Raw genomic sequence first — 14,581 nt, 5'->3', positions numbered from 1 at the left:
CTTGAAGAGAAAAAAAAAAACTTAGACCAATAATGGAGAGGGCTTGAATGGTATAACCCTTAGGGCTTGATATGGGTCCCAAACAAAAGTTCTCTGCTGCTTGCTACTGCAACCCCCAAAATAATTCTGCCTATAAGACTATGAAGCCTATAATCTTAAGAATAACCAAGAGTCATCAATATTTTCAAGGGGATGGATGACAAGAAATAATAGTCCAAACTCAAACCCAATGACTGGCATTATTCCCTAAACCTACTAAACATGACTTAGCCACTGCGCTAATCTCACATGTCAGGAACTCACCCAGTCAACTGACAATATAGCTCTGAAGGATGTTTTAAATCATTTTAATAATTACTGGTTAAAATTCATGTTCTCTTTTCATTTTCAAGAAAAGTGAATGAATAAGAAAAATTGGATGAGAAGAGAAAGAGAAGGTGGGAAGTGGGTTAAGTATGTTGATTTTCTCATCTTCTATGGCTGAGGTCAAAATAATTTTAAAATTGATAAATAAAATCACAGAGGTATATCTGAAAGGTATTAAGGAAAATAATAAAAGGTTAAAAGGTAGTGAAACAACCATGTGTTGATACTTTGAACCAATGACTGTATACTTTGGATGGGTTCTATGCTATATGAATGTATCTCAATAAAACTGAACTGAAAAAAAAAGGAATTGAAACACATTTTTTCAGTCATTACTTATAGGAAGAAGTCAAAAGATACTGTAAAAATAGGGTATTGACACCACCTTAACCATATGACTAAATTTAGCACGGCTAAGTAATGGGACAAACTGATTTTTATGTGCCTCCTGAAGTGATGAAATGGGAAGGACAGATGACACATGAAATATTATTGCCAAAATTTTTTTAACTGCATCTGATCATAAGGAAACAGACAAAGTCCCAACATCTGTTGGGACTTTCTTCAAGATCAACTACCTGGATTCAAGAAAGGAAAATTAAGGCTGGGAGGCTGATCTATTTTAAGGGAGACAGAAGAGACATAATTAAATGCATGTATGATCCTTGACCAGATCACAAAACCAACAAAAAGATTATAAAAGGACATTATTGAGATGTGTAGAAACTTAAATATGGACTCTATATTAGATATTCTATCAATTTTGAAGGACTTGGGTGTGACAACTAGTGTCGTAGTAATGTAGGAGAATGTAAACGCTGACAAATTACCATAGATGAAACAGAGAAAGTTTTCAAAGAGTCAATCACTATAAACAATAAAAACCATCCCAAAAAAACCTTCACAGGGCTAGACAGTTTCAGAGTATTCTACCAAACCTTTAAGAAAAAGAAACTCCAACATATTTAATCTGCCCCAGGGGGGAATTCTGGGAAGAGGTGGTGAGGTAGCACAGATTTTCAATGTCCTCGAATCCCCATATGAAAACAGAGCAACTAAATAGCAAAACCCCATAAAGCCAAGGAAAAACATTGACAAGTGACAAGGTATCCCTACCAACCCCCAAATCCAACAGGGTGGGAATAAACTACCAAGAACCATAAGACCTGCATGGCACCAGCACTATTATATTGGCATTTCTGTGGGAAAAGTCAGAAGGAAGCAGTGGACCTGAGAACAAAAGCAGTCTACAATAGCCAATGGTGGTAGTTTAGTGGTTAGAATGCCCACCTTTCACGTGGGAGAGCCGGGTTTGATTCCCAGACCATGCACCCAAATAAATGAATAATAATAAAATAGCCAATGGTAACTCAATGGCCAACTTGACAACTGGAACTGAACCTAGGAAAAAATTGTCCAAGGTGAGTGAAAAGGACCCACAGTAATATGTGAAGGGTTGGAGAAATATATCCTCTGTATGAACTCAGAAAATTGAGTTGGCAGGACAAGGGCTGGCACCGATAAGAAACTGCTGGGATTGAAATCAAACTTGAGTAAGATGAGGGCAATAGCTATGAAAGAAAGAGAAGATACAGATGAAATGGGAGGGAAACAGAACAAGAAATCTCAGAAAGCTGTCATTTTTCTTTAACATTAATTAAAGATAGAGGAGATTCAATGAAGTTGGAAAAGCTGTCCTGACTCAGCCTTCTTTTAAAAATTTAGACTAATTTCACATAAAAAATGAGCAACAGAAAAGTATCATGGTCAAAATCCAATATGAAGTTATTCTACGAAACAGGAAAATAAGAACATTCCTATGAACAATGAAAGCATGCCTAAAAGAGATGACCACAAAACACAAACTATAAAAATCATAACCTACTAATTCAAAATGGGCTAAAACCTATTAACAAAATGATATAAGACATAGAAGAACAATATAAGCCCAAAATAGAAAAACTCAGAAAGAAGGTGACAACTCAGGAAAGAATTAGAAATAAAAGGAAAAAAATCATTCATAAAATTAATACAAAAATAAAAGATACTAAGATTCTACAGAAGTTCCATGCACTAGGGTAACTTTCCAGAAACGTACAACCCCCAGATGGGTCCCTGGACCAGATAAGTTCCGAAATCTAGTGGGGCCAGCCTCCCAGAACATCAGCTAGTTCCATCTCCTCACCCCGTATTATTGACAGCCCCTTCCGACATGATAAAGTTAGAATGGGTATAGCCCAAATACCCCCAAAGAGTGGGACTTCAAAGGTGCGATGGTGGAGTTATACAGAGAAGGTAGGGTTTAACAAATGAATATGAATGCTGAGTCATTAAATTAATATTTCTTTTAGTCTCCAGTATCTTAGAGCAGCTAGAAGTCAAAACCTAAAATTGTGGAACTGTAACCCATACCAAACTCTGAAATCTGTTCTACAACTAATTGTTGTGTTATGCTTTGAAATTTTTTGGTTTTTTTGTATATATGTTATTTTTTAGACACACACACACAAAGCCAACTGTGATGATAAAAAAGAATATTTATTCCTTCTAGCCTCCTAGGTTCTGGAGCAGCTAGAAGGAAAAATCTGAGAAGATGGTATGGTAGCCCATGACAAACTCCAGGATCTGTCCTATAACTACTTGTTGAAGAGTGCTTTGAAAACTATTGCTTTTTTCTTTCTTTGCTTTCTATATATGCTATATTATACAATAAAAAAGTTTAAAAAATAAAGGACACTAGAGCAGTAGCAAACACAATAGAAATGCTTGAACAGAAAGAAAGGGTGAAAAGGAGGAGGAATTTTAAAATAAAAAGAAATGGAAAAAAAAAAGAAAAGATAAATAGGATTCAAGAAAAAGTAATAAAAACTGAAGATAGGCAAAGAAGGTTCAACGCATACATAATAGGAATCCCTGAAGAAGACAACCAAAGCAAAGGAACAGCTCAAATACTAAAAACCGTAATTCAAGAAAACATTCCTAAAATAAAAAGATTTGAAACTATGTATCAAAAGATCACAATACATACATGAGTTCATCAACCTAAAATGACCAACTCCAAGATATAGTATTACTGGGATCTTTGGTACCTAGACAAAAACCATAAATGACATACAATAATAATAAAAAATAGCAATTATTAGCTTTTCAACAGCAACACTTCATGCTTGAAAAAAATAGAGAAACATATTCAAGATACTCAAGTAAAGAAACTGAATCAAAGATTTGATATCTCGTAAACACTGACTTTCAGGTTAAAGGGCAAATATAAATTTACAAGCATAAGTAAGAACTTTAAATTAAAAAGAAAACAAAAAGGAGAAAAGAATTTTTTTCTTGTAATATTAAATCTCCCCCTCCACCTAACAAAAGACGACTGAAATGCTTTTAAAGAACAAGATATGACACAAACATTTTGAAGGAATACATAAAACATTAAAACAGCATCAACCCATTTGAAAGAAAACTCAAGTAAACTGGTCATCACTATTCCCTATTTTATTTAATGTTTGTGTACTGAATTGATCTATATAGAAGTACGAAGTAAGGGGTTATTTAGGGAAATAGTAATATTTTCACCTAAGACTGCTTTCCAGTTTAAATTTAGTTTTGCTCATATAGATGAACATTTGATCTTTTATTGTGTTAATTTAATTTCTGGTACAAGCATACTGTTCTTAGTTTTCTTTCATTTATCATGCACTTGATTTTTATATGAATTTACAACTCTACTTTTGAATAAAGTAATTCTGCAGATTGACATAATAATTGAATATTTCATTCTTTTTATTACTCTATTAACTTGCCCCATTACTACTTACAAACCAGTACCAGAAGTTTAGCAAAAGGAATTTATCATTAATTTTTTTTGGTATGCTGTATGGCGGGGGTCACATTTCATTCTTTTTCCATGTGAGTATCCCATTACTGTAGCACAATTTGTTGAATTTTTGCTTGTTTGTTTGTTTGGGGAAGTGCATAGACTGGGAATTGAACACATGGCAGGTGAGAATTCTACCACTGAACTACCCTTGCACACCCCCTTATTATTAATTATTGATAAGCAGTAATCACTGAAATGTTATACTCTTCAGAATACTCAAATAGGAAAATACATGTATTTTCTTAGCAAGTTATATTAAAAATATTTCTCAGATTAATGCTATGTTGCAGGTGTACAAACTAGGCTTTGAAATAATTTAATTGGCTTTGTCATTAAAAACTTCAGTTTGGGACTTCCGAGCCAAGATGGTGACTTAGCAATGTGACCGTTTTAGTTTGTCCTCCAGAACAACTACTAAATAACCAGAAACAGTACAGAACAGCTCCTGGTGCCACATCAGTGACCAGACACACAGGGTACCCCAGTCTGGAACAGCTGCGAAACACCCCAGAACCGTGAGCTGCCCAAGCTGTGGCAGCCGGCGCCCCTCCCCCACAGGCTGCTTCCCAGAGGGTTTGAAAGGAAAGAGACTTTACCACCAGCAGGGGCTGAGCCCAACCAAACACCAACTGTGGAATTAATTAACAAATTCTGATTACTAAAAATAGACCCCCAGCTCAGGTGAACCTGGTTAAAGCGGAGGTCACTCATTTTTGCCCCAGGGTGCAGGGGGGTGGGTGCGGACTGATGGAAAAGGAGGAAAAACAGGAAACGGAGGTTTTTGTGGCTGTGTTTCTACAGAGGCTTGACTGCCTTCGGACACAGCAGCGGAACTTCTCAGGCTGCAACTGCCCCAGACATAGGTAGAAACAAGCTAGTTTGAGGGCTTGTCTGGAGCCTGTGCCTTCGCCAGGAGAGGGGTGAAGCCCAACTCAGTGGAATCCCTCCCTTAAGGAATTCAGACACCAGGGCTTGGTAATTTGAAGCCATTAAAACTAGCCTACAACCTCTCCTCTGTCTCCACCATGCCCCTAGCAGGGACAGTCTGCCAAAGTTAAAGGTAGCACATCATCTTATTTTTCTTCAAACCAGAAAAACCACATGATCATCTCGATTGATGCAGAAAAGGCATTTGACAAAATTCAACATCCTTTCCTCTTGAAAACACTTCAAAGGATAGGAATAGAAGGGAACTTTCTCAACATGATAAAGGGAATATATGAAAAACCCACAGCTAACATTATCCTCAATGGGGAAAAACTGAAAACTGTCCCCTAAGATCAGGAACAAGACAAGGATGTCCACTATCACCACGGTTATTCAACATTGTGTTGGAAGTTCTAGCCAGAGCAATTAGACAAGAAAAAGAAATACAAGGCATCAAAATTGGAAAGGAAGAAGTAAAACTCTTACTGTTTGCAGATGATATAATACTATATGTTGAAAACCCTGAAAAATCCACAGCAAAACTACTAGAGCTAATAAACGAGTACAGCAAAGTGGCAGGTTACACGATCAACATGCAAAAATCTGTAAGTGTTTCTATACACTGGCAATGAACAATCTGGAGGAAATCAGGAAAAAAAATTCCATTTACAATTGCAACCAAAAGAATAAAATATTTAGGAATAAATTTAACTAAAGAGACAAAAGGCCTATACAGGGAAAACTATAAGAAATTGTTAAAAGAAATCACGGAAGACGTAAATAAATGGAAGGGCATACCATGTTCATGGATTGGAAGACTAAATATAGTTAAGAAATCAAATCTACCTAAACTGATTTACAGATTCAATGCAATACCAATTGAAATCCCCAAAACTTACTTTTCAGAAATAGAAAAACCAATAACCAAATTTATCTGGAAAGGAAGGGTGCCCCAAATAGCTAAAAGTATCCTGAGAAAGAAAAATGAAGTTGGAGGTCTCACACAACCTGAATTTAAGGTGTACTACGAAGCTACAGTGGTCAAAACAGCATGCTACTGGCATAAAGATAGATATACTGACCAATGGAATCGAATAGAATGTTCAGATATAGACCCTCTCATCTATGGACAACTGATCTTTGATAAGGCAGTCAAGCCAACTCATCTGGGGCAGAACAGTCTCTTCAATAAATGGTGCCTAGAAAACTGGATATCCACATGCAAAAGAATGAAAGAGGATCCATATCTCACATCCTATACAAAAATTTTCTCAAAATGGATCGAAGACCTAAACATTAGATCTCAGACCAAAAACTGTTAGAAGAAAATGTAGGGAAATATCTCATAAATCTTATAATAGGAGGCAGTTTCCTAGACCTTACACCCAAAGCACAAGCATTGAAGAAAGAAAGAAAGAAATGGGAATGCCTCAAAATTAAACACTTTTGTGTATCAAGGAACTTCGTTAAGACAGTAAAAAGACAGCCTACACAATGGGAGACAATATTTGGAAACGATATATCAGATAAAGACCTAGTATCCAGAATATATAAAGAGATTGTTCAACTCGACAACAAAAAGACAGACAACCCAATTACAAAATAGGCAAAAGATTTGAACAGACGCTTCTCAGAAGAGGAAATTAAATGCCAAAAGGCACATGAAAAGATGGTCAACTTTCCAGGAATTAGGGAAACGCAAATCAAAACCACAATGAGATATCATCTCACACCCACCAGAAAGGTCATTATCAATAAAGCAGAAAACGACAAGTGCTGGAGAGGATGTGGAGAAAGAGGCACACTGATCTACTGTTGTTGGTGGTAATGTCAAATGGTACAACTGCTGTGGAAGGCAGTTTGGCAGTTCCTCAGGAAGCTAAGTATAGAATTGCCATATGACCCAGCAATACCATTGCTAGGTATGTACTCAGAGGACATGAGGGCAAAGACACAAACGGACATTTGCACACCAATGTTTATAGCAGCATTATTTACAATTGCCAAGACAAGGAAACAGCCCAAATGTCCATCAACAGACAAGTGGCTAAACAAGCTGTGGTATATACATATGATGGCATATTATGCAGGTGTAAGACAAAATAAAGTTATGAAGTATGTAACAACATGGATGGACCTTACGGACATTATGCTGAGTAAGATTAGCCAGAAACAAAAGAGGAAATACTGTATGATCTCACTGATATGAACTAACATTAAGGAGTGAACTTAGATAATTTCAGTTAAGAACAGAGATCATCAGGAGACAGAAATAGGGTAGATATTGGGTAACTGGAACTGAAGGGATACAGATTGTGCAACAGGACTGATTGTAAAAATTCAGAAATGGATAGCACAATACTACCTAACTGTAATGCAACAATGTCAGAACACTGAATGAAGTTGAATGTGAGAATGACAGAGGGAGGAAGCCTAGGGGCACAACTGAAATCAGAAGGAAAGATACATGGTAAAGACTGAGATGGCATAATCTAGGAATGCCTAGAGTGTATAATGATAGTGACTAAATGTACCTATTTAAAAATATTTTGCATGAAGAAGAACAAAAGAATGTCAATAATCCTGGGTGTTGTAAATAGATGGTAATAAATATTTCAAAACTTTAACGTATATGTGAGACAAGCAAAAAATGTTTATTTGGTACAAAATTTATATTTTGACTAGTGCATTTCCTAATATAACTTATACGGATAGCTTAATTAAACACCATAATACTTGGAACCTTGAATAGGGCATGAGATTTTATAGATAATCCCAGAGTGATTTAAATAGTGAATAAAAAAGTATTTGCAAAGTCCCCTTGGGTGAAAGGTGAAAAAGGGGGAAATTTCAACTTTCCCAAGTGGAGAATTCTTGATATTCTAACAAGCAGTGGGGACAACTAAAGCAATAAGCTGAGCCCCCAGTCTTGGGGTTTGTTCATAAGAAACTTAACCCCTCAAAGGATAGACTACGCCTCCTTAAAATTAGGCCTAAGAAAGAGAGCCTCTTTTGTTGTTCAGATGTAGCCCCTCTCTCCAGCCAACACAACGAGCAGTCTCACCACCCTACCCCTCTCTACGTGGGACATGACTCCCAGGGGTGTGGACCTTCCTGGCAATGTGGGACAGAGATCTTGGAATGAACAGAGACTCAGCATCAAGGGATAGAGAAAAACCCTAGAATGAGCTGAGACTTAGCATCAAGGGATTGAGAAAACCTTGACCAAAAGGGGGAAGAGGGAAATGAGACAAAGTGTCAATGGCTGAGAGATTCCAAACTGAGTCGAGAGGTTATCCTGGAGGTTATTCTTATGCATCAAGTAGATATCATCTTGTTATTCAAAATGTAATGGAGAGGCTGGAGGGAACTGCCTGAAAATGTAGAGCTGTGTTCCAGTAGCCATGTTTCTTGAGGATGATTGAATAATGATACAGCTGTCACAATGTGACTGTGTGATGGTGAAAACCTTGTGTCTGATGCTCCTTTTATCTACCTTGTCAACAAAGGAGTAGAACATATGGAATAAAAATAAATAACAGGGGGAACAAATGCTAAAATAAATTTAGTTTAAATGCTAGTGATCAATGAAAGCAAGGGGTAAGGGGTATGCTACATATAATCTTTTTTTTTTTCTTTCTTGTGTTCGTTTTATTTCTTTTTCTGTTGTCTTTTTATTTCTTTTTCTGAATTAATGCAAATGTTCTAAGTGATGATATTGTGAATTACTGATTATGTATGGTGTTTTATTTTGTTTTTTTAATTAATAAATAAATTTTAAAAAAAGAAGACATACAGGCATTTAAAATACATGTTATACATACCATTGTTGGAATCAATATGTGATTTTGTTTAGAAAATAAAATGACTGCACTTTTAAAAAAAAACAAAACATTAGGCCTAAGAGTCATCCCCAAGAGAACCTCTTCTGTTGCTCAGATGTGGCCTCTCTCTCAGCCAACACGAAAAACAAACTCACTGCCCCCCCGCCCCCCCGCTACATGGGACATGACTCCCAGGGGTGTGGACATTCCTGGCAATGTGGGACAGAAATCCTAGAATGAGCTGAGACTCAGCATCAAGGGATTGAGAAAACCTTCTCGGCCAAAAGGGAGAAGAGAGAAATGAGACAAAATGATGGCTGAGAGATTCCAAACAGAGTAGAGAGGTTATCCTGGAGGTTATTTTTACTCGTTAAATAGATATCACCTGGTTAGTTAAGGTGTAATGGAGAGCCTGCAGGGAACTGCCTGAAAATGTAGAGCTGTGCTCCAGTAGTCATGTTTCTTGAAGATGATTGTATAATGATACAGCTTTTGCAGTGTGACTGCGTGGCTGTGAAAACCTTGTGTTTGATGCTCCTTTTGTCTACCTTATCGATGGACAAGTAAAACATATGGATTAAAAATAAATAATAGGAGGAACAAATGTTAAAATAGATTTAGTTTGAAATGCTAGTGATCAATGAAAGGGATCAGTAAGGGGTATGGCATGTAAAAATTTTTTCTTTGTTATATTTTTCTGTTGTCTTTTTATTTCTTTTTCTGAATTGATGCTAATGTTCTGGAAAATGATCATGCTGACGAATACTGTGAATGATATACTGCGATGATACTGTGAATTGCTGAGTGTATGTGTTGGGAATGTTTGTGTTTCTTGTAATTTTTTTTAATTAATAAAAAATTTTTAAAAATAAAATAAATAATAGGGGGAACAAATGTCAAAATAAATTTAGTAGATTGAAATGCTAGTGATCAATGAAAGGGAGGGGTAAAGGGTATCATATGTATGAGTTTTTTCCCATTTATTTCTTTTACTGAATTGATGCAAATGTTCTGAGAAATGATCATCATGATGAATATACAACTATGTGATGATTTTGGGAGTTATTGATTATATAACAAGAATGGAATGAACATATGGTAAGAATGTTTGTGTTTGTATGTGGTTATGTTTCATAAAAAAATGATTACGGTGAAGAACACACAACTATGTCATGATATCATGAGCCACCGATTGTATACCATGTATGGACTGTATGTGTGTGAAGATCTGTCAATAAAAATATTTAAAAAAAAAAAAAAGAAAAGTCTTCTAAGTGACCTGATTCAATTCAATGAGAATTTCTGAAGGAAAACAATTAGGAAGAAAATTCTTCTACACAAGGCCTATGTTAGAATCAATTTTGAAAGGATAATCCTAGAATAAATACTGTTAAACAAAGAATATACAATACAGCTAAACCAACTTCACAAGTCTTCAAGGTTTCATGGGTTATATAATGCCTTAGAGATGTTACTGATCTGTAAGATGATTTGCTCCTATGGCAGCTGAGCTCTGGAGTCCTCCTGTCTACAGAGCTATCTCTAGTCTCCCTCCCTGTCAGCTATCACACTCTTCCTGGCTTTAGGATACCTGACTCTCTGAACCTCCATATTTTATGTAATCTGTTTAGGAAAGGGAAACCAATAATCAAGTTTATTAGATTCCAGTGAAATGTATTACTGAGTTAAACATAGGTAAGAGCCTCCACTAAAGTGTAAATGGCATGCTTGACAGTGCAGGAACCTTTCCCTGACCCAGGAAAGGTTAAAATTGCTGAAAAGTGTGCCTTTCCTAAGTGTTCAGATCTAGACAGTTCCATGATGAAATCTAAGTAACAAATTGTGGTAACCATCAGTACATGTTTAGGAATGCTAAATTTCAAAAGACAAAATTACTCTCAAAGGAAAGTAACTACAGTGAAAGCACCTGAGTTTTTCCTTAAGTTATAGGAATTTTTCAATCCTTAGTATAGGATCTTACATCCTACACTATATATTACAGTGTATATATATTATAATATATATATATTATGTGCATATTATATATATATATAAATGTTATTGTGATGAATTTATCCAATATTCTTCTTACCAAGAGTCTCTTTAATGAGGATTTCAAGCTTCTGCCCCATGTTGGGTCCTCTTTCCTCTCTTGGATTCTGTACTCGGTTTACAATTTCTTGCTTGATGGAGTTGATTACAAACAACAAATTATCTGTAAAATAGAACAAGACACTTGGAACATATCACTAACATGGCAGAATTTTGTATTAATTAGGCAACAAAAGCTGTTCAGTTAAAAAAATGGATAATGTATATGAAAATAATAAGCAGTTTTGGTTATAATCTTTCCTATCCAAAAAGAGTAATTTCAAATGAAATGCCACTTTTTTTTTGATATGCCACTTTGATAAACACATTTTAGGCATGCGTTAATATTTACTTTACTATCCTGCAGGCAACTTGTCTTGTCTTCATAGCTTTAAGAGCTATGACAGCAGCTGGTACATCAAATTTTAAGTGCTTACATCAAATTGTAAGAACTTAGTATGTGTTATTAAATAAATAAAACAATGTCTTTCAAAGACAAAGCTTTAAAACCAAATTTCCCCATATCACACTGATTAGAATGGTCGCTATTAAAAATAATGGAAAATTGCAAGTATTTGAGAGGATGTACAGAAACAGGAACGCTCATTCAATGCTAGTGGCAATGTAAAATGTTGGGACCGCTGTGAAAGACCGTTTGGTAGTGCCTCAGAAAGCTAAGGACAGAATTACTATATGACTCAGCAATCCCACTGCTAGACATATACCCTAAAGAAATGAAAGCAGGGACTTGAACAGATATTTACACCCTAATATTTATAGTGGCATTATTCACAACTGGCAAAAGATGGAAGCAACGCAAGTATTCATCAACCAATGAAAGGATAAACAAAATGTGTTATATATATATATAGAGAGAGAGAGAGAGAGAGAATGGAGTATTATTCAGCTGTAAAAAGGAATGAGGTTGTGATAAACACGACAGCATGAATGAACTTTGAAGATAACACTTCAAGTGAAATAAGCCAGACAAAACAGAAGAATTATTGGATGGTTTCAATTACTTGAAATAATTAGAATATGCAAACTAAGAGTCTGAATCTAGAATATAGGTTACCAGGGAATGGGGTAGGGATAAGGAAAAGGAAGATGAGGCTTAATATGTACAGTGTTCCTATTTGGGATAATGGAAACATTTTGGTAATGGATGGTGGTGATGGTATTACATTGCAAACATAATTAACAACAATGAAATATATATCCAAATGTGCTGAAAAGGGAAAATGTTAGGTTGCATATATGGTAGCAGAATAAAAATTTCTAAAAAATCAAATCCATGGAACAGCACTACACAGTGAACCCTAAGTTAAACTATAGGCTATCTTTAATAACACAATTATAAAAATAGGCTTTCAGCAACTATAACAAATGTTCCACACCAATGCAAGGTGTTAATAATACAATACAGGAATCCTGTATTTTATGCATGATTGTTCTATAAACACTCAAGCTTTCTAATACAGAAAAGCCAAACAAACATAAATTTCCTCATGTGAAGAATATGGAAAAACAGAGTAATTTGGAAAGAGAATAAAAAAGTATTTGAAAAGTCCCTATTGGGGACTGCAAAGAAAGGAAGAATAAAAAAGTATCTGAAAAGTCCCTATGGGGAATTGTGAAGAAAGGAAGAATAAAAAAGTATTTGAAAAGTCCCTATGAGGGATTGCGAAGAAAGGAAGAAATATTAAACTTTCCTATCTGGGGAATTCCTGATATTATTGCAAGCAGTGGGGACAGCAAATTTAATAGGCTGAGCCCTCGATCTTGGGGCTCACCCCTATGAAACTGATTCCTACAAAGGAGAAGCTAAGCCTACTTATAATTATGCCTAAGACTCACCCTGAGAGAACCTCTTTTGTTGCTCAGATGTGGCCTCTCTCTCTCTACGCCAATTTGACAGGTGAACTCACTGCCCTCACTGCCCCCTACATGGGACATGATACCCAGGGGTGTAAATCTCCCTGGCAACATGGGATTAAGAAAGCCTTCTTGACTAAAACAGAAAAAAGGGAAATGAGGAAAAATAAAGTTACAGTGGCTGAGAGATTTTAAACAGAGTTGATAGGTTATCCTGGAGGTTATTCTTATGCATTATACAGATATCCCTTTTAAGTTTATGGTGTATTGGAGGGGCTAGAGGGAAGTACCTGAAATTGTTGAATGTATTACAGTAGCCTCGATTCTTGAAGACAGACTGTATAACTATATACCTTTTACAATGTGACTGTGTGATTGTGAAAACCTTGTGGCTGATTTATCCCTTTATCAAGGGTATAGACAGATGAGTAAAAAATAAGAACAATAAATGAATAAATAATAAGGGAGGATAAGGGGTTAAAAAAACAATTGGGTAGATGGAAATACTAGTGGTAAATGGGGAGGGATAAGAAGTATGGGATGTATAGGTTTTTATTTTTTTCTCTTTCTTTTTCTGCAGTGATGCAAATGTTCTAATCATGATCATGGTGATGAATATACACAACTATATGATTATATTGTGAGTTACTGATTGTATACTTTGGCTGGACTGTATGGTATGTGAAAATATCCCAATAAAAATACTTTTTAAAAAATGATGAAATCAGCCTGCCCGCCTTCCTCTCCCCTCTTTGTCCGCCGGCCCGGCACACGGTGCCCACGCCCCACCAGCCAGCCCGCCCGCCCTCCTCTCCCCTCTTCCCCCTCCTGCTCCGGCGGCTCTCCAACCACCACCATGCCCTCTTCTGCCTTCACCGGCTCCTCCGCGACCGGCCCGACAGCCTTGCCACCCTCACCTTTCCTCCTCCAGAAGAGCTACTGGGGGAGTGGAGACAATACAGAGCAGCTCCCGGAGCCACGACGGAGATCAAAGGGATGGCGTACCCCATCCTGGAACGGCTGACTGTCTGGGAGAACCAGCTCCGGTGAGATTGCCGAGGGGTGCGGGCTTTCCCGGGCGGGACGGCAAGCGGCCAGAGTCCCTCCCTTCCTCCTTCCCAGGCCAGCTGGCAGAATTGGGCAGGCGGTCCCCCTGGGCCGCGGCGTCTGGCGCCCCCACCACACAAGGCCCCCCGGACCAACTGAGAGAGTTGGGTCGGAAATCCCCAGACTGCGGAGAACGGTGACCGGGGAGTCCCTTCCAAACACGTGACTCCCCGGTCCGGCTGGGAACAGTGCACTCTTCCAGGCTGCGGCAGCTGGCGCCCTCCCGCCATGCTTGGCGCCCCGAGCCGACTAGGAAATTCGGTCGGGTGCTCTCCCGGGCTGCGGCGGCCGGCGACCCTCCCCGCGTTCGGACCCCCGGGCCGGCTGGCACTCTTCCAAGACGCTTCAGCTGCCAAACCTCCCCTACAGAGAGAGTTTTCCAAAGTTAAAGGACCCACAGCAACTTTCACTGGTGGAACCCGTAGACAAACGTGTGCCACAAGCGCCACCTACTGGGGAGGATAAGAAACAGAACCCAGAGATTTCACAGAAAAATCTTTCAACCTGT

At 37.5% G+C, this 14,581-nt stretch overlaps 1 protein-coding gene across 2 annotated transcripts in view; it reads right to left on the bottom strand.

Annotated features, from left to right (window-relative positions):
* Nucleotides 1–14,581, bottom strand: part of CREBRF (CREB3 regulatory factor) — an 86,583-nt gene that overhangs the window by 4,140 nt on the left and 67,862 nt on the right. For both annotated transcript variants that reach the window (XM_077137665.1, XM_077137666.1), the window contains exon 8: nucleotides 11,093–11,215. In XM_077137665.1, the coding sequence (XP_076993780.1) occupies nucleotides 11,093–11,215 (123 nt within the window). The remainder of the gene's footprint in view (nucleotides 1–11,092; nucleotides 11,216–14,581) is intronic.

This window comes from Tamandua tetradactyla, chromosome 20 (genome assembly GCF_023851605.1).
Source record: "Tamandua tetradactyla isolate mTamTet1 chromosome 20, mTamTet1.pri, whole genome shotgun sequence".
Lineage (NCBI taxonomy): Eukaryota > Metazoa > Chordata > Mammalia > Pilosa > Myrmecophagidae > Tamandua > Tamandua tetradactyla.
Note: the sequence above shows the minus strand (reverse complement) of the source record. Positions and strands in the feature narration are given on the sequence as shown.